Source organism: Platichthys flesus, chromosome 11, assembly GCF_949316205.1.
Source record: "Platichthys flesus chromosome 11, fPlaFle2.1, whole genome shotgun sequence".
NCBI classification, from domain to species: domain Eukaryota; kingdom Metazoa; phylum Chordata; class Actinopteri; order Pleuronectiformes; family Pleuronectidae; genus Platichthys; species Platichthys flesus.
In genome coordinates this window covers 5,365,689-5,387,347 of record NC_084955.1, presented here as the reverse complement: position 1 = coordinate 5,387,347, position 21,659 = coordinate 5,365,689, and the positions used below count along the sequence as shown (strand labels likewise).

Here is a 21,659-nt window from a genome sequence, read left to right as displayed (position 1 = left end):
TGCTTCCACCCCACGCACCCATCTCTTCTCCCTCACTCTCTCCCTCTCTCTGTTTAATTCTATCTCTTTCTCTTTGTCTCTCTCTCTCTCTCTCTCTCCGTTTCTCTTCATGCTTCATACACTGCCCTACACCGCCTCTACCAGATGCAGGGTAGCCATTATTTTGTGACTGAGTCGTGGTGGCGAAGCTAAAGTTGTGAATTAACATGTAAAAGCCATTACAGTGTGATGATGAAATCCATCTGCACCGTTCTTAGGAGCTACTTAGTAAATTGTCTGTGCTGGAATGGCACAACAGTAACAATATGATTCTGTCTTATCAACTCTAGGGTCTGTTAACGTCTCCTCTTTTATGTAGACACTCAGATTTGACTCATTTGTTGGATCATTTTGAGTTTCTGCTTTCTACACCGTTGGTCAGAGTCATGGAAATTAATTTCAATCCTCTGCCTTCCATATCTAGTCATCAAATGGTTATAAATACTTAAGATTGCCCCATTTTTTGTATATTTAATCTATTGATAAAAAAAGTGTATGCTGCCTTGATAAACCATAATTTTGTGATGTTGTTATTATATAAAAATGATGAGGTTATTTTCTGAGAAATCTACGGAAAAGTCAAAAAACTTGCAATGCTAAAGAAAGAAAAGAAAAAAGATCCTGCCCCCTGATTCAGATGTGCACCAAGGTTTTATGGCTTCTTACTTGGGTCATCTCCCCCTTAACAACAATGAATGGAGTACTGTCTGCTTAATCCTGCTCACAAACAAATAAACAAACAAATAAAGCATTATTATTTATAATGTATTATCTTTCCGTCTTTCTCTTAAAACATTGTGTTCTTCAACATCCAGGTAAAACCAAATAAGATGGAAAAAAACTTTTGTAAAAGCTTAAGTTACTACTTTAACTAAAACTAATGAAAAAAACAACAACAGTAACTTCATAGTTTATTCAAGCAAATTCATAATCCCAATCTAAATGATAATTTTCTCGAAGTTAAGCATTTGTTTGTGAAACTTAAAGCTGCTGCTCAGACATTGTCTTTGTCCAAAGAGTCAGTTGCTCAGTGACTCTAGGTCGTCTTGACAGCACAGAAAGAGTAATTAATTCTGTGTGTGTTTGTGTGTCAATGGATAGAAGCAGAAACAAGAGTTTCTACAAAGAAAAGTCAGAAAAGCAATTAACTTCTTCAGCCAGGACATGGCAGTAAACACATGTGATTGTTCACTTTATTGTCTTGTTTGATTCTGTCGTGGTAGGAGACCAAACACACACAGACAGAGACTGGCTTTGTGTACTATAGACTTTTGTTGTGATTATTAATGGCCATTCCACATTAACCTCGCCACGCTAATATCCTCGACAATGGTCCAAATCACCTGAGTGATGCGGACGATAGAGGCGGCGGCCCTGCCCCCCCCATCCATTCAGCCAATGCAGCTACCCCACTATCCCTTCTTCCAATGACCAAGATTAATGAAACCTCTGCCGTTTTTAATTAGCACGGTTGCAGTCATCAATTACGTCTGCCCCACCCCAAATACAAATATTGTTATATTTGCAGGAAAAATTCTTGATTTATTTCGTTGTGGTGGCTAGAGGAGTGAGATGAATGGCCTCCCATCATGGTCATTTGCAGGAATGAGGAGGAGGAGAAGAGAAGGGAGAGTAAAATGGGGGATGGGGGTAATAAGATCACTAAAGGGTTGGTGCTGGGGTTGTGTCGCACATCCAGTACAGTAGAGGACGTGGAACGGGAAAGCCGAGTCCATAGGGGAAAGAGCAGTCTGGGTCTCAGCGTCCCTGTGCAGGGATCTGGCTGCAACTATCCAACAACTTAATTAGACTTTCCCTGAACCCTGAGCTGCATGATACCAGTTTTTCTGGAGCTGATGCGGGTGGCAGGTTATAGGTTACGTAGTTCAACTACTCAACCAATCAAAGTGCAAAGTTAACCCTGCTATAGAGCGTGCGCAACATTTGCTTTTGTCTTCCTTATTGGTGCCTTTTCCTTGAGGAGACTTGCACAGTATTTCTGCAAACTTTTTATTTGCAGAGTATTAGTACATTGGTATGTGTTGAAGCAGTCAATGTTGAGTCCACAGCTCTGAACCCTTCTATAATACCACACTCTACATTCTCCCATTTGCTTTTTTTTTCTTCCGGCAGGCAGTTTTCTTTCAAGTGTACCCTTTACTGATGTTGTATTGGATTGAAACTTTTATTTATTATTTTTATGATGATTGATTCAGTGTTTCTTGCCCGCATCGTTCTGAGTAATGGATGTTAGTACTCGTGAGCTGGATCCGTACAAATCCCAAAGGGTCCCGTCCTGTGATTGTTACTTGAACACAAAGAACCATGTGTGTGGGAACATATTTAAAGCTGACATTTTCCTCTCGCTGGTTTTGATGGACCGTTTACAACAGTATTGGCAGACAGGTTGGGGTTTGCTGGCTCAATCTTGTGCCATGGACACAACATCCCTCATTACAGCCGATGCACTGAGCAAGGGCACTTTATCCATATAGACAGGTGTTGAGAATGAGACGGCATTAGCGAAATAATGTGCTACAACTTAATGTGTTTGTCCTTGTGGCGAGACAGAGGGCCTGTGCCAGATCCTTTTGTCTTTACTGCTTTTCTAACTCTGCAACCTTTGTGTTTGGAGGATTGTCTCCAAATGTGTCCCGTGTTACTGAATGCAAACCGGACTTGTTTTTATCCTGCCTGATCCAGCTTGTCTAGATACGACGCAGTAAATAAAGACAAAAGGAGCATTGCATATACAATATTTGTATTAAATTTCCGAGTTTTTAATGTCTCTGCTGCATTTGTCACAAGGCGAGTCTAGACATGTTTTCCTAATAGTAGCATTCTGGTATGTATTGAGTTATGAAGAAAAATAAACTCTCCTAGGATCAGTTATTTAAAAGGAGAAAAGAAGAGGCAATAGTTGACTTGTTCATAAATGATTAGCCCGTTGCAGCTTCTTTCCCCAGCTCCTTGCGTTTGTTAATATCTGACAAAGACGTGCTGTAATAATAGTGTGCGTACACACGCTGCTTTATGACTTGAAGATGTGCATGGTTCCTTTCTGTGGTCTGGGAGTTTGGGTGTTTATGCTGCGGTGAGCCACCAGCCATTTCACTTGTGCTGGCAACACACACACAAACACACACACCCACTCACACACACACACACACACACACACACACACTCACACACACATGCACACACACACACACGCACACACACACACACACACACACACACACACACACACACACACACACACACACACACACGCACACACACATATTTTATACCCCTACTGCCACTGCCATCGCCTGCCCACTAACTCCAGATAGAAGGCTGGGAAACATCTTGAATATTTTATGAAGCTTGGGAACCCCACCTCTGTCTTCCCCACCCTGAACCAATGCTGCTATGTCCTGCAGTGTGCACACACACACAAACCTACACACATACATACACACACAAAACAGAAATAATGTTTTAAATGCAATCATTGTCAGGCCCAAACAATGTCATTTATCAAGGGAGCATTTGGGACTGTATAATAAGTTTCACATTATTAATACAATTTTTCATCCTCTGTCAAGCCTATCTGATTTATGGCACGTGTGTGATCTAAGGTGATCATTGAATTACAATTCCAGTAATAAGAGAGAGAATGGACCCAGTCTTTTACTTCTGCCCACTGAAGCACACACAACCACGTATACACACAAACACATGCACCCGCACAAAAAAACAGGATAATCAGCCTCTAGTTGTAATATTCAGCATTTACACAAAACATACAACAAAAAGTCACAGCCACAATATCTGTGTTGTAACTTCAACCAGTCATACCATGGAGGAAATTTGCTAAATATTTGCGAGTTAAACCAATATGCCAGCTTCCTAAATTCGGCGCGGTAGTGGAGAGAGGCTGAAAGAAACAAATGAACCCAGGCCCCTGTTAATTAGATAAGGGACATAGCTCATTATTTTAAAAATGATGCTGGGACCAACAGAGTAAATATGAGAGGCCTGTTAGGGGCTTGGTATTGGGACGGGGATGCATGTCGTTACAGGGCCGAATGATTTACAACTAGAAGCTCTTTAATGTATAAACTGTACCTTTTATTAAGTGGCTGTCGTTACGGTCACTGGCTAAGTCATTTCCCTTTGTGTCTAATCAAAATCCATATCCAGACCCCAGCCGCTCCAGATGGGAGAGAAAACGGAGCGGGAATGTTAGCGTTCCCTTCCCACGGCCAGCTCCACCTACGCCCCCAGTCTCGGCTCACATTCGGCAAACCCTACCAGAGAGATGTTTATGATGCAGATAATATAATCTAACAAACAGCAGCAACAGCAAATAAACAAATGGAAATGTGAAATTCTTTTGAGGTAATTAAATAACAAAGACAGACTCCTATCATAACATTTGGATCCCGTTTTAACAAGTAGTTGTGCTATTAGCAATGTTGTTTTTTTTCCCTCCACTTTATCAGATTAACTTGTTGTTGAGAATCCGCTGATCGGCGTCATACATCATCCTGTTTGATTTCTGTTTAGAGTGAATTTGGGGAAGCCGCTAATTGGATTGTGAGAGTGTAGCCCCGGTTAAAGATGGTAAACAGCGGAGCAGACTTGTCCCCCAACTCTCAGCCCCACAGGCTTCTGAGACGCCAGCTCTCCTCAGGATCGCCACAATTTATGACACATTTTCTCTGTATTCTTAAAAGATAATTAGGTTTATCACCCATTTTTTTCCCTATCGCCCCCCCCTCCTTCCCTTTTGTGTACCTGAGAGTGCACAATTGCAGCATAAAAACATAAATATTTCTGCAGCACAGCAGCGCTGGCAGGTGAGCCTAATGAAATTCTAGGAGTGTAATTTGATTTACGAGGTGCTAATGCGGCCTGATATTAGAGAGAAAAAGCTCTGATATGGCTGCCTTGTGCTGTATTTAAGGCCTATCAGAAGTCTGATAAAGAGCATCCTGTCCTCTGCACTGCGGCTGAGTTATTGTTGCAGATATTCATATTGATAGTAATTCTTACAGACGCAATTTAGTGCCGGCAATATATAAATATGGAGATAATAGTTAATTTTTGTGGCTGCTCAGATTGCGATGCTTTAAATTCAAGACTTTCAAAAAAAACTTTGCGCTGTGAAGCATCTGGACACTTTTTAAAGTGCCAGTGAAAGGATGGTGTGGGAGGGGGGGAGGAAGGCCTTTGACCGAACCATGTCACATAAATCAGATTTCCAGTACTTTTTAGCATCTGCTAATTTGAGCAAGAAGCGTTTTGGTTCTCTTGATTTGCAGTTTTCCAGTTGAAATGTTTTGAATAATATTCTGAAATCTGTAAAACTTACTGTGCTTTTAAATTAACTGACTTTGAGAAAAAGACATCACAGTAGTGCACACATGCCCACCGTGAAATAGATCATTTTCTGGGTTTTGTTCAAAATCATGTTGTTTCATTCTCTTGCATATAATACTTCTTGTAATTTAAGGCTGTGCATGTAAGTTTGTGTGTGTGTCCGTCTGCGTGTGTGTGTGTGTGTGTGTGTGTGCACCCTTCCCAGGCTCACATTTAGGTTTGTGTATTTCAAAGTGTGTTTGGTACTTTTGAGCTATGGCTCATAATAAAACAGGCAATAACAGGGCCACCACAGAGGGACATGGCCTTTGTGACTCCCTGCTCCCCTCTCCCCTCCGTGCCACCTCCTTTTCCTTGTGGTCTCTCCCCAACCCCCTAAGTTATGGGCTGAATAACAGCACAACAATATTAAGATAACATTTCCTGATTGTTTGTCAGGCAGGAGGCTCCTTCACCCCGCTTTCATCACGTCCACCGTGTTCATTAAATTGACAATTTGTATTTGCCCTACAGCGGGATAAACAGGAGCTTATCTGATGGGCCTGGTCTTTTATTATTTATTTCATTATCTTTTTTTCTCCTCTCCTCCTCCTCCTCCTCTTGCTCCTTTTTCTCCCGGGATTGAAGGTAAACATAAATCAGCAGCAGCATCTCTGTTGCGTGCCATTGTTTATATTGCAGTCATATGCAGGAGCAGTCCTCTCAGAGGAGGTTCATCTACAATACTCTGCAGACACATGTGGCCTCTTCATGGAGGTTTTAGTTGTTGTTTTGTGTGACATGCTGGCTGCACACTCCTGCAGGTCTCAGTATGATAAAACTCGATAGATATTTCACTTTAAAATGCCCTTATGCTAGGATAATTCTCTGACTGGTTCCTGGGAGATTCTGCTGCTTTTTCTTGCCGCAGAGTTTGTGCTGTTGTCGTATCTCCTGCATCGGGCCAGAAATTCTTGTCTTCATTTGTTTGAATGTTATACAAGCACCACCCGCAAAGCTGATGTGAGTAGCCACAGCCCACAATGACTACAGCGCTTTCCGAAGCATTTTTCTCCTACACACTGTGAGCGATGATGTTGCTCAGTTCGATATCTTAGCCGCGGAACAAGCCTGTCGTCGGTCGACATTCTGCACGCAAACGAAAAATAACGAAGCCAGCGGCCTTACTTAGGAAACAGTTGTCCCCGAAATTTAATCTTTTCCCCATTTTTTACCCAACAACCCCCCTCTAATCAGGTTTCAATTGACTGCCATTGAAGGAAGAGCCTCTGCTCAGACACATACTCTATAGGTCCGAGCTCAGTCAGACACCATTTAAGGCTTACTCAGTCTTCCTCCCAATATCTTGGAGAGCTCAGGGCCAAATGATTTAATCTTCATTCAGCTAATTTAGTCTGGATTTAAGCTGCCGGGTTGTCGAAGTGCAGAGTGATGGAGTCTGAAAACAGGATGAGAGGGAAAGGCAGAGTAGGGGAAAACGGAAGGAAGAAGGAAGGGAAGCGGAGCACGAGAGAGATAAAGATAGAGCGATGGAGGGAAAAAGAGAGAGATGAGGGAGGAGGAGGAGGGGGCTGAAGATGATGATCCATCCTGACCCTAGTGAATGCTGTCATGTTCCTCCCTCTAGGTAATCTCTCTCACTCACTTGCTATTTTGCATGTGAAAATGCTCTCCTGACAGTTGCATATCAGATAAATTTTCTCTCTTTTTACCCCCCTCGCCCATCTCCCCCCTCTTCTCCCTTCACCAAATAAACAACAGTCTTCACTTTGAAGTTGTCTGTTTGTGTCAGTTTGGCTTGAGGCGAGAGTCGGCCTCTCTCCCTCTTTTCTGTCTTTGTGTTGCAGCGTGAGAGCATCGGCGGATTGCTTCCTCTCACACCAACCGGCCAACACGACAAGGAAACCAAGAGAACGAATTCTTAGCTGTCTTAAAAAACACAATTAATTCACCAAATTAAAAACGCTCTGTGTGTTGCACAAACCTGGTTTCCTTCAGGAGGAACCGGGGCATCTGCTTGGTTTATGAAAACATCTTTATTTTGTGATTTGTAGATTTAGAGAACAAGTTATTGAGATTCTTAATCGTACAAACTGACCTATTTAATCAAATTCTTACTCATATTTCGTCCAGAGCACACAATTACAGTTCATACAATCAGCACACTCTCTGCAAGGTCCCAGACAACAAGCAGCACCTCACCACTTGGGGGTGACAGTGAGTGTGTGGTAATGAGTCAGGTCCTTTTTTTCCACCTCCTGTTAGAGGTACAGTAACTCCTCCTTAGGGATTTTATATCACAATTAAGGCCAGTGTGGCTTGTGATGTTCTGACAGTAGCCCTATATGCCTGAACTGATGACAGGATCACACCACAGTATAGATATGGTAATGAGTGACAGTATAGACACAGTAGCATGCAGCTCTCTGAACGTACAGGCAAAAGACCCACATGGGTTTTTGAATAAATCAGCACAGGGTGTCAATCATGTCCCTTTGCTGCGTGATCAGAAGAGCAGGGAAGGCGGGAAAGGGAGGAGTAGAGCGAGGGAGGATATGGAGGGATGCAGGAGGAAGAAAAGCAGAGAACTAATGACTGGACGTAGGACTTGCTCACACAGTTACAGATGTGTAATAGCGCCGTGGCCTCCAGCTGATCAGAGGTAAACAGTCTTGTCACAGAGGAGCTGTCAATGGCAAGTGTGATTCTCTGTGTATTCTAAGTGTTTTTATGTTCATACAATTTACAACAGCTTTCAAAGGGCTTTCCAGAATGCAGCAACTTAACACCTCCTCAACCAACAACAATTTAGATAGTGAACTACTTAAAATATCAGAACTAAAAGTACATGAGCTTGTTACTTAAATACAATGGAGAAAGTATCAACACACTGGGATCACAGCTCCCTGAAGCTTTGTTAGCAATGCTCTCTCCCAACACTTGTGTCTTAAGGGAAATGCACAGGGGAAATTAGTGACTACAGAGTTAATTGTTGTTTTCATTGAATATAATGTTTATATTCTTGATGAACCGATCAAGCATTTGGGCAGTGGTGGCTGAGGAGGTGTAGAGCAGGTCGCCCTCAAAGCAGGAGGTTGGTAGTTCAATCCCCGGCTCCTCCATTCAGCTTGCCAAAGTAAGCTTGGGTGAGACACTGAAGCCTAAATTTCCCCTGACTTCTGAACCGGCAGTGTGTGAATGATGTGGGACAGAGAAAGTGCTGCATATAGATGCACTGAATGTGTGAGTAAATGTGTGAATGGAAAAACTGTTCTGTAAAGCACTTTGAGTGCTCATTAAGATTAGAAAACCTCTAAATAATTACAAACCATCTATAATTTTTAATATTGTGCATTTTGTAAAAAATAAATGCCCATCAAATTTCTCAGGGCCTTCTTAAAATAGTTGATCCTTAACCCAAATACTTACATTTTGCCAAAACAGTGGATACCAGTGCATGATCATGTTTGTGTAGGTAGCTACACTTCAAACAATCCTAACCATGGTTCAGTTTGATCCAGACTGAGACCACCTGTTTTGGTCGGACTAAATATTGATGCTTAGTCCGAAAGTAGCAAAGGCTATGTTCACACCTGCTGTTTTGGTTTGGACTAAACAGAAAGGTCTGAACCATCACCTGTCTTACAAGCCTCTCATCGTTTCTTGACTTGCCATCATTCCTTTGCTGCATTGAAATCACTATCATCACCTTCGCTTCATTACATAGAATAACAAATCACAGCCACATGCCTACTGTGTACTTTAAAAATCCCAAATTCCTTTTTTTCTTCAGCAGTTTCTGTATTTATGGAGGTTGTTTTGTTGCTAGGTTAAATTCAGGTCTAGGAAGCATGATATAAAGTGTTCAGGTTTAAATTGGCAGAACTGTGTGTCTCTCCATCTTTCCTTTATACACATGCACAAACAAGCACATTTGCTCCATCTATCTCTGTCTGTCTCTGTCTGTCTGTCTGTCTGTCTGTCTGTCTGTCTGTCTGTCTGTCTGTCTGTCTGTCTGTCTGTCTGTCTGTCTGTCTGTCTGTCTGTCTGTCTGTCTGTCTGTCTGTCTGTCTGTCTGTCTGTCTCTCTCTCTCTCTCTCTCTCTCTCTCTCTCTCTCTCTCTCTCTCTATCTCTCCCTCTCTCCCTCCCCCTTCTCTCTACCGCCTTCCTTTGGTGTGTTTTGCATGGTGCCTGGCTGTTTAGAGGCAGTATGCATATGTATGGGCGGGACGGTGGATCGTGACGGGATCTGACATGCCGGGACAAGATCAAAGCGCTCCATCTGATCCCATAAAAACAGACGCAAACCCTCCTCTCATCTTTACAAAACCCCCACTGATAGTCAACTCTGCCAGCCCGGACTCCTCCATCTTCTCTCCTCTCCTCCTGCCTTCCCTTTCTCCCTTGTTTTTCTCCATCCCAGCATGCCGCGTGCCCACGTCAAGGCCTGCCTGCCTGCCTGCCTGGCTTTGCGATTACACCCTGTGATAAACAATGGCCCGTTTAGCTCATAAAGCAGGAGTGTTGTGCATAATGTTTACAATAAAAGATAGCATCTCTTCACTCATCTTATTTACCTCTCCCACGGTGGCATGGGCGACGAGCTGTTTCTATAAATACCGCTGGGAGGAAGGAAGGGGAAGGAAATACAGATGCAGACTTACATCTGTTGGTCAAATAAATTCTCTGCCAAGTCAGTTGATGAGGACGAGAGGAAAACAGAGATGTTTAAATATGCATTTGAGCTTAGAGCCAGGTGATAAAGGCGCCATTTCAAAGCTGCTCCATCCTTCCCGGTAAGTGAGCTTAAAATGTCCTCTCAACTAGTTGGGGGACGACATGCATATCACATTTAGATTTATCTTTATGGAACATATAGATTGATATGGAAGCCGGGACACATTTTCCTCTCCGTCTCTCCCTCTCTCTACCTCCCCATCTTTAATTCCATCGTTTGTCCCCTTCCCTCCCTCCCCTCACATTCTCTTTTGCAACCACCCCCCTCCTCCCCCTCCTTCCAGTAAGGAAGATGTATGAGTTTGAATTATTGATTCAGACACATGCTACATGCTGCTTGGAGTCATTATTTGTTCAGGTGAGTGTCATGCTGCTCGCTATGAAACAGATACCGCAGGGATTAAGCGACACAATCAGGACTTAAAGACAGCTGCCCTCCCTAAAATAACATGGCCCTCGCTGCAAGACGAATGCTCCCCAAAACCCGACTTCATTTGTTTATGACTCACACATTAGTCATTCTGTGCCTAAATTATAGCGCAGGGAGAAAGATTAATTCAAGCACTGGCTTTCTTCCATTGTTTTGTTTTTTTCTACCTCGGTGTGTCTCTTGAAGTCTAATAACACAGCAGATGAATATAGGTGCACACATCCTCCACATAGATAAAAAAACAACTTGCTTTTGTTGCGTTGTAGGCGTTGGCATGGAGAAATAGACAGATGTCCAGAGTAAAGAAAGAACGGAATGCATATTTACTTCTCTCCTATGATAATCAGAAGAGGCTTGTAGCATCGTACAACTAAACAAAAAACACCACACATGACAATTCATGTTTTTGCATTTATTGGATTGATACTGACTATGTAAAGCAATGTCAGCGATGATGTTGCTGATGTGAGCTTAAATGAGAAGGACGCGTTTGAAGAGTTGTTAAGATGGTGGAAGGTAGCTTATGAGAGGAGTGAGGGGTAAAATGTTGCAAACTGTTCATTTAGCCCTGGCTAAGTGGTCGGGGACACTGGACAGGTGAACTCTATTCTTCCCATTGGCCCTGCGGGTTGTGTATGTGTGTTTGTGTGTGAGGACTGTAACAGAATTTCTCTAGTCCTCTGGGCCCTGGTGCAAAGCAGAGAATAAATGGTGGAGGTGGCAGGCCAGGACAGAAAAATCAATGCCTGCTTATACAGACATGACACACCAGCAGCCAACTGCTGTGTGTGTGTGTGTGTGTGTGTGTGTGTGTGTGTGTGTGTGTGTGTGTGTGTGTGTGTGTGTGTGTGTGTGTGTGTGTGTGTGTGTGTGTGTGTGTGTGTGTGTGTGTGTGTGTGTGTGTGTGTGTGTGTGTGTGTGTGTGTGTGTTCATGTGCGAGAGAGTGAGTGAGTGGGGGCGTAGATGTACAGCGCGCAATCATACAGCCCTGTGCTCTGTGGTTGTGAGCGTTCGTACCCAGCAACCTCCATTTCCTTTCTCACAGGGTAGATTTTCTAGCGTTTTATGTCAGCTTTGGGATAAGTAAATAACTCTTCTTTTTTTTTTTTTCCTCCTCCTCATTCCTCTCTGCCTCTCTTCTTCTCCTCCTCCTCCTCCTGCAGGAAGTTTGAATGTGAGTTGTGTGAGCGCACCTTCAGTGAAAAATGGGCCCTGAACAACCACAGGAAACTGCACAGTGGGGAGAAGCCGTACAAGTGCGGCTGGCCGTCCTGCCACTACGCCTTCCTCAACCTGTCGGCCATGAAGGACCACTACAGGACACACACTGGTGAGAACAGCAACCTCCATCGTGAACCATTAATGCTCCACGCCTACACAAACACACCGACGGACTCTCAACATGCAAAATTAGTTCAATTTGCTTTTTACAGGCAAAGCAGTGTTTGTATGAGTTGAGGACAAAGGGTTAGTTATTTAGCAAGAAACACTAAACTTGGACCAGACAGAATGTACTTTTTCATTCCTCTATAGCTGCAGTGTATTTAACAAAATCTAGTTGATGTGTTAACTGTGAAAATCTCACATTAATGATGAATCTTCACAGCTTTGTTTGGAATAAATATACACACGTTTTTGGCTGATAGCAGCCATGACTTGTCCATCTGTACAGATTTTCAACATCCAGAGAAAGTCATGAACTAGTTCTTGGCATTTTTGCAGACACTTTGTTCCATGGTTAAGCCATGGTTACCTCCAAATAGGACCGTCACTGTTGAATGATAATACTTCAGCCAAATATATTTTAATAAAGACCGTGAGAAGCCAAAAGGAGGAGGAAAGGACTGAAAAGTTTTTCAAATTTCATCTTTGTTATGTGTTTTTGTTTGGCCATCCTTCACACTTAAAGGGTTGATTAATGCCGAAATTAAGGTTTTGTATTCGTCCCAATTCCAATGGATTGTGATGTGTATTTCCAGACTACATCCATACAACGGCATTTTAATTTTTAAAAGGGCATTTTCAAACTAAAACTAAAAGAATGTGTCTGTCCACACAAGGATTTTGACTGTATATCATTTTGAATTACTATCCTTACTAACACGCCTGAAAACGCATCTCACCTGACCGCACACGTACACATGGTATGTGTGTGCGTTTGTAAACAGGAGATGCTCATCTTCTACTCATGTAAGCAGTTGTAAATTCTAAACTGCTGTTAGTATTTTAAAAGCTAAATCTAACTGCACAACAGCTGTGAGCAAAGACAACACACTCAGCAATGCCTGTAATTGTTTTATCCATGTTGCATTCTACGATGGTAGCCAAAGCTAATGCCGATTTGTTTTCTCCAAAAGGAGGTCATGTGATAGGAGCCTAACGAATCAGGTTATGTTGTGATCGATTAGACCCAATCAGCAGTTTCTAAATGTTTTCATCATGGAGACTAGGAAAAGAGGGCCAGCTCCGTTTCCAGAGTCTGTTCATCACATCCATCCTGGAAAGTGTTTCTTTGAAACCTGTCAAACTCGGTTATCCACTCTGATGCAAAAATGGAGGATAAGAAAGTTTTAATGTATTTTCATTTTTGGCGGCAGTTCTTTCACACATAGAGGTTGTCTTTCAGGTTAAATCAAAAAAGGAAAACCATTAAGTAGATAATTAAAATCAGAAATGTTCTACTGATTTAAAACTATGGGATTGCCAAGCTGAGTTTTTATTTCACAAATATATTTATATGATTAATGTAATGAGCAGTGCAGAAGCACATGTTTAACATGCATTATGGTGATGTGATAATCACCAGCTGCAGTTTACCCCCTTTCTTTTTCTGTCACTATGACACTGGTTCCAACACAAAAATGCTGGATTAGAGAAGAAATCAAATGAAAAGAGAAAAAAAAAAATTCACCTTTGAAATAATTTTTTCAATTTTGTACAATTTTTTTTATATAAGCTGCACTTTCTTTCTTACTCCATCCTTCCCATTAATTTATATATGTACAGTAGAGTACACTGTGGGACTGTTCTGAGTTTTTGTACTTTCTAAAAACTTAGGATAGACAGATGGTGCGGTGGGCGGTGGGAGGATACTGTCTTGAATAATAGCCCCTCGATAGGAGCCCAAGTCAGCCTCTTTGAAAGTGTCTTTATGCTGCAGCCCAGCAGTTTCCCCTCGGCCTCAGTAATGTCCCACACACAGCTCCTTGATGCCCTTTTAAGTCAATGACAGAAGCAGCAGCAGCCAGTGGCCTGACAGCCTGACTGAGCGCTTGCAGGAGAGCCCTCCATCCGTCACGGGTGCCTGCTGCGTGTGTGTGTGTGCGTGTGTGTGTGTAAGTGTGGGACTTGCTGGATGTTATTTTAAATGTGTTTTAACAGTGATGTAACGTCAAGGCACCTCTGACATAATTAGACGTTTTATTTTCATTTGTTTCCAGCACTCATCATTCCCCATCAGGCGACTGGCGTCAGGCTGTCACCTACCTGTCACCTGGAAAGGTGTGGGGTGGCTTGGTGATGGGGGTGGCGGTGGTGGTGGTTTGTGTGTATGTGTCTCAGACTTGAAGAGAGCAACGAAGTGATTGAGATGGAAAAAGAATGTGATTGAATAAGAGAGCTAGAAAGATCAAGGGTGACCAAGTATGAACATTGTAAAATGGGAGAATTAAGATTAAACCTGAACCAGCACCATTTTCCTGAGCGACAAGACCTGACTTGATTAGCAAGACCAAAAACAGCTAACACAATTTACTCTGTTGAGACCTCCGACATTCCTTATCCAGTTGCAGTCTTCGCAGAGTGTGTCAGCTACTGCTATACACTCATTGAGACCTGACACACATGTTATCTGCATGTTTATTGTCTGTTCAAAGGTTATAAACCAGCTTCTACATGGCATAAAGACGCAATTCTAACAATGGAGTGGTATATATAAAGTTGAACTATTCTTGTACCGTAGCAGGCAGTATGACTGAAGAGTGTGTGCCGGAGCTAAGTATAGTGATACACAGAGATCTGGCTGAAAAAGTCACTTGCTGAAGTCTTGACTGATTTGGTTTTGTCATGCGTGTGTAATTGGTTTATAATCCTCTAAAGTAACCGTTCTAATCCCTCGAAACAATGCACCAAAAATACAGCCAATTTCCACTCTTTTTTCATCCATTCATCTTTATTAAGGACACAGCTCATGAGGGGTTCACAGCACAAAAAAAACCAAGTGGTTCCACATTCTACACAATAACATTGCTGAATTCAGTATAGAGTAAATGCTTTGCGTTCAGTTTTCAGCAATATCCGTTAAATGTCCATAACATCTAATGACTTTTTTATTAATCCCAAAAATATGAAAAGTCTAACAGATACATAATATAAAACAAATATAAAATTTGATAAAATTGAATATCTAGGTTAAAATAATATGGTTTGTTTCAGTCTTCAATTATTAAGCCACAGTTTTGGTACCATTACCAAGCCTAACTTTTACCACACTAAAATAGTCTCATTCTTTCTTTAAATATTATTATAATTGCATGATGTATTATATTATGATGGTTGTTAACTGTACCCAAACTCTTTGGCAGTGAGTTTGAACGAGGCTCTCAAGTTTCACTAGATCCTGCATCGCAATATTATCTGTACATTTGTCTTTCTGTCACCGTCACCCCTACATCTGATCAGTGTTTATGTTATTGACCAAATTATGTATTAATCTCACAGTCGACCAGGTAGGAAGAACTCATCGTCTGACAATCAAAATAAAACTCTTCTTTTCAATATATTTGATGTCACAATTGGTACCATGCTGTGTCAATAACTGTTGAAGAGCAGCACTACATGGACAGGAAAATCTCCAAATCATCTGATTACACTAGTTGGCTTTGGTTAGAATTACCAAGCATTCTCCCTGTTCCTCATTCTTTCCACTGTATTGACAAATCATCCGTACAGATGTAAGAGGAGAAGGAGACTAAAATGCAGACCTGTCGGACTCCATTATTCACATGGAACCAAACAGATACAGAGGAGACGACAGGTCCCCTCTGTCATCATTTGTCAAAATATCATTTGGAATGGTAAAGTTAGGCTTTTTGCTAAATCTCTATACCTCAAACGGTGATTGTTACAGGGCATGGCAGGTCTGTCAAGCTTTTGAATTCTTCACATGGTAAAGAGGAATAGGAATTGTACAATAGGACCGCAGTAAGAGTGATACTCTCCGTTTACAGAGTTTGTACGATGATGTCTTTTTTTTATATTTTCCGCTTTCGCAAGCTAAAAGCAAAAGAGCTTCAGTTAAAGGGATGGATTAAACACTGTTTGTCTCCTCCTAACAAACATTAGCATGTTTAGCTGAGAAGCATGCTATTTAAAGTAACATTAAAGTAACAGGTGGAGCTAATATAAACTGCTTCATATTATTCTTGGTGGATTAATCTATAATAATGCATTTTTATAAACTGATCTTGTGTTCTGCTTGTATAACTTATATATCTACAAACTAAAAAGTACTCAAAGTTAAAAGTTAAATGGAGTAGTCAAGTGATGTAAAAGGACTTTCCTTTTCTTTGAACAGTTCCCTTTTTAAAACAAATTAACTATGAGTGTAAAAGTATGTCTTTCCTCTTAACTTGTAGAGTGAGGAATAGCATTATATGCCGGCTGTTTACAGCACATGAAATGCGAAAGGATTCATTCAATGAGACGCCTGCGTTTGTCAAAATCTCTCTGAGGTCCAGTCATTGTTTTCAATAGTTTTGAAAGTTTACAATAAATGTTTTGTGGTAAACCTCATTATTATTGTAAATGTTTGCTCCGAATAAGGCAATTCAGAGGCATAACAACCGATGATGCTGCAATAAGCACTTAATAAAGACCGCATCAACAATGTTAAGTACGTATTTTGCATTGCACCTACAACTGCATCTTGGCCAAACCATATAGAAAATATTGTTTTTTTTCATACTGTGGTCAGGAACAATGAGTCTGGCTCACAGAACCCCCCCCCCCCCCCCCCCCCCCCCCCTCAAAAAAAAAAAGTTAACACCTCTGCTCTCCTTCTCCTGCCTCTAACGGGAATCATTGTTCCTCCGTGATTTGTGTGTTTTTTATGTTAATCGCTCCCTGCTCAAACACCAGTCGCGTCTGAGGGAGGGTGAGGAGGAGGGCGGGGAATCTGTGGGGGGGTGAGGGGAGATTCAGTGGTCGTCAGCCGCCAGGGTCATTTGTAACGGCTGATGAATGAGCGACTCAAATAAATAAATAACTGCACTGCGTCTGACCCACCCAGCTTTCCCAGGCTCTTGGTGGTTGTGGGGAGGGGTGTTGTGTTGGGGGGTGGGGAGGTGAGCACAGCGACAGGGCCACAATTGATTTCCTCATTGCTTCAGTTTGTCGCTTAATCTGGCGATATGCTGATAAATCTTCGCACTTTGTCAATTAATTTCCCTGAAAAATGAGACCCAAAATGGTGAGCACATCAATACAGCAGCGGATTCTGTGTCAAAAATTAAGCGGTAAAATTAATTGCCCTCCCATCCGCTCCTGCTAAAACATAACTAATGAGGGAGGCAATTATAGCTGCATGCGACTCCTCCGGGGTTATTTAAAACACACACACACACACACACACATATATATATATATATACTTGCAAAGAGAGGTTGTATATTTTGACTTCAAAGTTCTTCTATTGTCTCGCAATAAGGTATATTTAATTCCAGGAAGAGGTGGAGGGTTGAGGTGTATCATGGGAACAAAGGAATATGAGCGATGAGTCCAATATTCAAATCCTCAAAAAGTTTAGCGTCTCTCGATGCACACACAAGAGCGGGAAAGGTGGTTCAGGGCCATTCTCGTGACTGGTGCTGGATTTTGTGTACACCTGGTTGTGTAAGTGAATGCTTGTGACCCACAGCTTGAGTTGTGTTTGCAGCTTTGTGTTTCTTGGGCATCTGAGGATTCATGTTTGAGTTTAGGGTTTAGAGTCAGGGTGGAGTTCAGGCTGAGGCTGTAAAATATGAGGATGTGGTTTTGGGGTTACTGCTATGTTAGAATAATGTTTAAACCAAAGGTTAGGTGTTATTCATGTAGAGCTGAAAGGTAGAGGTGAAGGTTAATCTGGGTTGAATGTAGTCAATTTAAGGTTGTGTCTTGGGTGGGTGGGTGGGACGGCTGCTGCGTCGATTCTATACTGAAGTAAAAACTGGCCTTTAGCCAGCCAGATCCTCTGGTGTTGACAGCCGCACGTCACTCTCGTTCTACCCCACCTCACCGTCCCCACCTAGGTCCTCAGAGGGTTCACTGCCACAGAACAGCAGATGAAAAGCACACATGTAATTTATCGCCAACGTTTCCTCCTCAAGAATAATTGTGGCGACCGCGGCTGGGTGAAGGGATCGATGGCTATGGATTTTTCTGTGGTGGGGTCTTGTAGCGTTGGTTGTAATGAGAGAGGGGAGGGAGGGAGCAGAGGAGGGGAGGATGACCAGTTGTTTTTCTGATAAGGAGAAAAGGTCTGACCAGAGGCTTCGTAACTCATCTACAGTTCAGAGATACAGGGGGGGAAAAACTTTTTCTCTCCTGGTATCAAACAACAAAAAAGAATCAGCAAAAATGTAAATTTTGTGAGATTCTTTGCATGATTCTTAGCCACTAATTTGAAGTAGACAGGGCTCAGCTCGAAACAATTATGATATAAATTATTTGTGTGCATAAATGAAGAAACGTAATGACGTAATATTATAGTGTAAAGGTTTGTGGTCTTAGCTGAGGTTTTGGCTTTAAGGTGATAACCCTCACTAACTTGCTTATTGAGAGAGAAACATATTTCAGTTTATCGAGGTATACCTAAGACTTAAAACCAAGTTTCAATGGCTCTAAAAATCTGTTATATTGCTCCGGTGTTTCTGCTTTCAAGAATTCACCAAATTTACACTACGCAGTATTCCCTTTTATGTAATGCTGTTATGTTGCCATATGAAATATTTAGCATTTTCTGATTCTGCAACTTTTTTTACAGGCATATCAGATGTCATATATTTAAAACAGTAAATGTAAAAGGGACGATTTCAAGCGGCCACATGAAGTAGCAGAATAGACATTTCATTATATGAAAACATTGTTCCTTTAAAGGCCATCCATGCTGGGATTGCAACGGGAACCTGTATGAACTGGCAAATGTACCTTTTTAAGGCTGTTTCTCTTCCTTCTAAGTGGCACTACATTAAAACTCGCCTCACAGTCGAGTGGCTTTCAATGGATATAACAGAGGAGCCTTGAGGCTGTTTTGTCTCTGCAGACCTGGTGAAAGCTGCTATCTGTGCAGAGGAGGAGCAGGGCACCGCTGACGCCCAGCTGAAAGAGCCACCCAAATGTGTTATCTGTGTTTGGCAAGAGCTGGAGTTCAACATCAGCATTTAGATGACTATATTTAAGTGACAGGGAACCTTGCTGCACATGATGTACATACAGTACATGTAGCTTGTGAAACACACAGAGTTTCCAGATATGTGCTGGTACATAATGTGTTCATATAGCACACCAATAGCAGTATGATTTGTGTATATGTATCAATGTGGATATATCTTCGTTGTGTGTGTGTGCGTGTTTGTGTGTTTGCCTGAGTGAGTCTTATCACAAATGTTGTGGTCTTTGTGTGTGTGCGCAGGAGTGTGTTACTGCTTGTGTGCAATGGCACAGAGAGAGAGAGAGAGAGAGAGAGAGAGAGAGAGAGAGAGAGAGAGAAAGAGCATCATGCTGTTAATGACAGAGCCAGATGCAGGGAAGAGAGGAGGAATGTAAAAAAGCTCTCCACGCTCCCCATCTGGAAGGCATCGCCCCTAAATGAAGTTGTACAAAACCATCCCATTGATAATAAAGCTAATTTTTATGGCTCTGACAAGTATGTAATTATGTTCAGCGGTGCTTTTCAGATTTTATCACAGTCAATAAACCACACTGGCAATTTCCCGTCCCCCATTTGACATATTTACACGGATCCATCTGATTGGAGGAATTAGTTAGCTGTGAGAGCTCTGATGGATATACACTAGTGATCTGTGACTTCTGCTTGGCTCATCTGTTAGCCAACTAGAGCCGCTGCTCATCTGTTCAGTCTGTCTTCTTTTTTCTCACTTCTGTCTCTCTCCTTCTCCACACATTTCTCGTAATTTCACTAACTCAAAATTTCCTTCCTCTCTGTCATTATTTCAGCTCTAAGATTCTGCTCAATGGCACTTCAGCGGTAGCTCTGATTTGAGACAGTGTCTCTTATTCGGGCAAAATGGTTAGGAGACATAGTCCATGAGCATACGCCTTGAGCAGCAGGTCCCTGGTTTGAATCCCGCATGGCTGGACCGTTTACTGCGTGCCATTATTCCACTGTCACCCATGTGTCCTGTCACTTTTTATGTATTACCACTCCATGATATTTAAGGTTGTTATTGTACTATTTCAGTGTATTTGTTATTGATTATTGTTGAAACATCATTGAAATTAAAAAGTATCAGAGACAGATACGTTACACTTATTTGAGCTGAGGCAGACAACAACAGAAACAAAGGCGAATGTCATGAGTCGAGTGGCTTCACATAGACATGTGAATGATTGCAGCAGGATAAGCAGTATATTTTATTAGTAATCGCATCACTTGCAGTCCCAGTGTGTCAAAACAAGCAAAATAATGCACGTTCACACACAGGCTTCGAACTTACACATGAGTTTATTAAGCTCCATCTGATCTAACGCTTCCAGATAGAAATAATAAACTGGTTTTGTTGCTGTATGTTGGTATTTATGACATGAACCTCATTGGTTTCAATGTTGTACTGAAGGATAGTTTAGTGTCACAGCTGTGGCTTCTGTTTCTTTCACTAATGATACAACTGTTGTATGTGGCTGACTGCAGGAAAGGTCTTAAACCCTGCCTCCTCCATGTTAGCGGATGGGACATGGACCAAACTAAAAAGTCAAATATGCTGTTCTCATGGTTTCTGTTATTTTAGGTAGTTCTCATCACACCTATGGTTCCAGTTTGGCTTAAATTAGTTATTTGTGCAATGTCATGATTGACAGCTTAGATTGACTTATAATTGTTCAAGTGTGTCAGTGGGACCCCGCCCCCCACAGCTCCATCCCCCAATCGCCACTGCACAGATGCAGGCGGCAAATTAACAAATTTGGTTTGCTTCATTTCTGGATAGTGGGAGGAAGTGGAGACATGTCAATCATCTATTTAGACTGTCTGTGCACCGAACCGATCAGTATCAGGCTAGATTGGGCCACAATGTAAAGGATTGAATCAGCTCTTAAAAAGCTGATAAAATCTACTTTTTTTTCTGTCCCCTAATATAACCTCTCACCCTTTTACTCTTAGGGTACAGCTCTCCTCTACCACAATTCAAGTGAAAATTATAACGTGTAAATTGGAAAAATCTGTTTCCACCAGTGTGAGCCGCTCTGATTCCAAACACAGAGGTTGAATGAACTCTGATGACTACAAATCCATTACCTCCCCTCTCTCATGTTTCTCAAGGACAACACTCTCTTTTCTCTCTTTCTGCCTCCACAGGAGAGAAGTCTTATCTGTGTGACCTGTGTGGTTTTGCGGGAGGCACGAGACACGCCCTCACCAAGCACAGACGCCAGCACACGGGTAAGAAACGACACACACACCCTGAACTTGCGCTGTGAAATAATCCAGTCACACAACCCAACTGTGGTACTTTGGTATCGTGGTCCATGAACATGATTCTGGGTGGTGACTGACACTTGAAGATCTGAACAACAACAATATTTTGTTCACGTAGTTTTAGGAACTGTTTGTACACACACACACACACACACTCATGCAGGCCCATCACTGTGACTTGCTGCTGTCAGTGATGGGCATGTGTACCAGGATGGCTGACTGAATCTGATATTTTTAATTTCAGTTATCATTTCACCATGTCATTCTGTCGCTTAGGGAAATTGCATTTTTCAGATAGACTGTCAATAACAAGCCTTTTTTTTGAAATTGGGATCGTGAAACAAATACTGTTCTTAACCGTTGTCTGGCAGGCGCCCAAGGATCAAGAATC

General features: G+C 42.0%; 1 protein-coding gene across 1 annotated transcript in view; it reads left to right on the top strand.

Moving 5' to 3' along the window:
• Positions 1-21,659, top strand: part of znf407 (zinc finger protein 407) — a 145,959-nt gene that overhangs the window by 74,952 nt on the left and 49,348 nt on the right. Inside the window, exons 6-7 of the mRNA XM_062399801.1 lie at positions 11,742-11,908; positions 21,149-21,232. Of these exons, the coding sequence (XP_062255785.1) occupies positions 11,742-11,908; positions 21,149-21,232 (251 nt within the window). The remainder of the gene's footprint in view (positions 1-11,741; positions 11,909-21,148; positions 21,233-21,659) is intronic.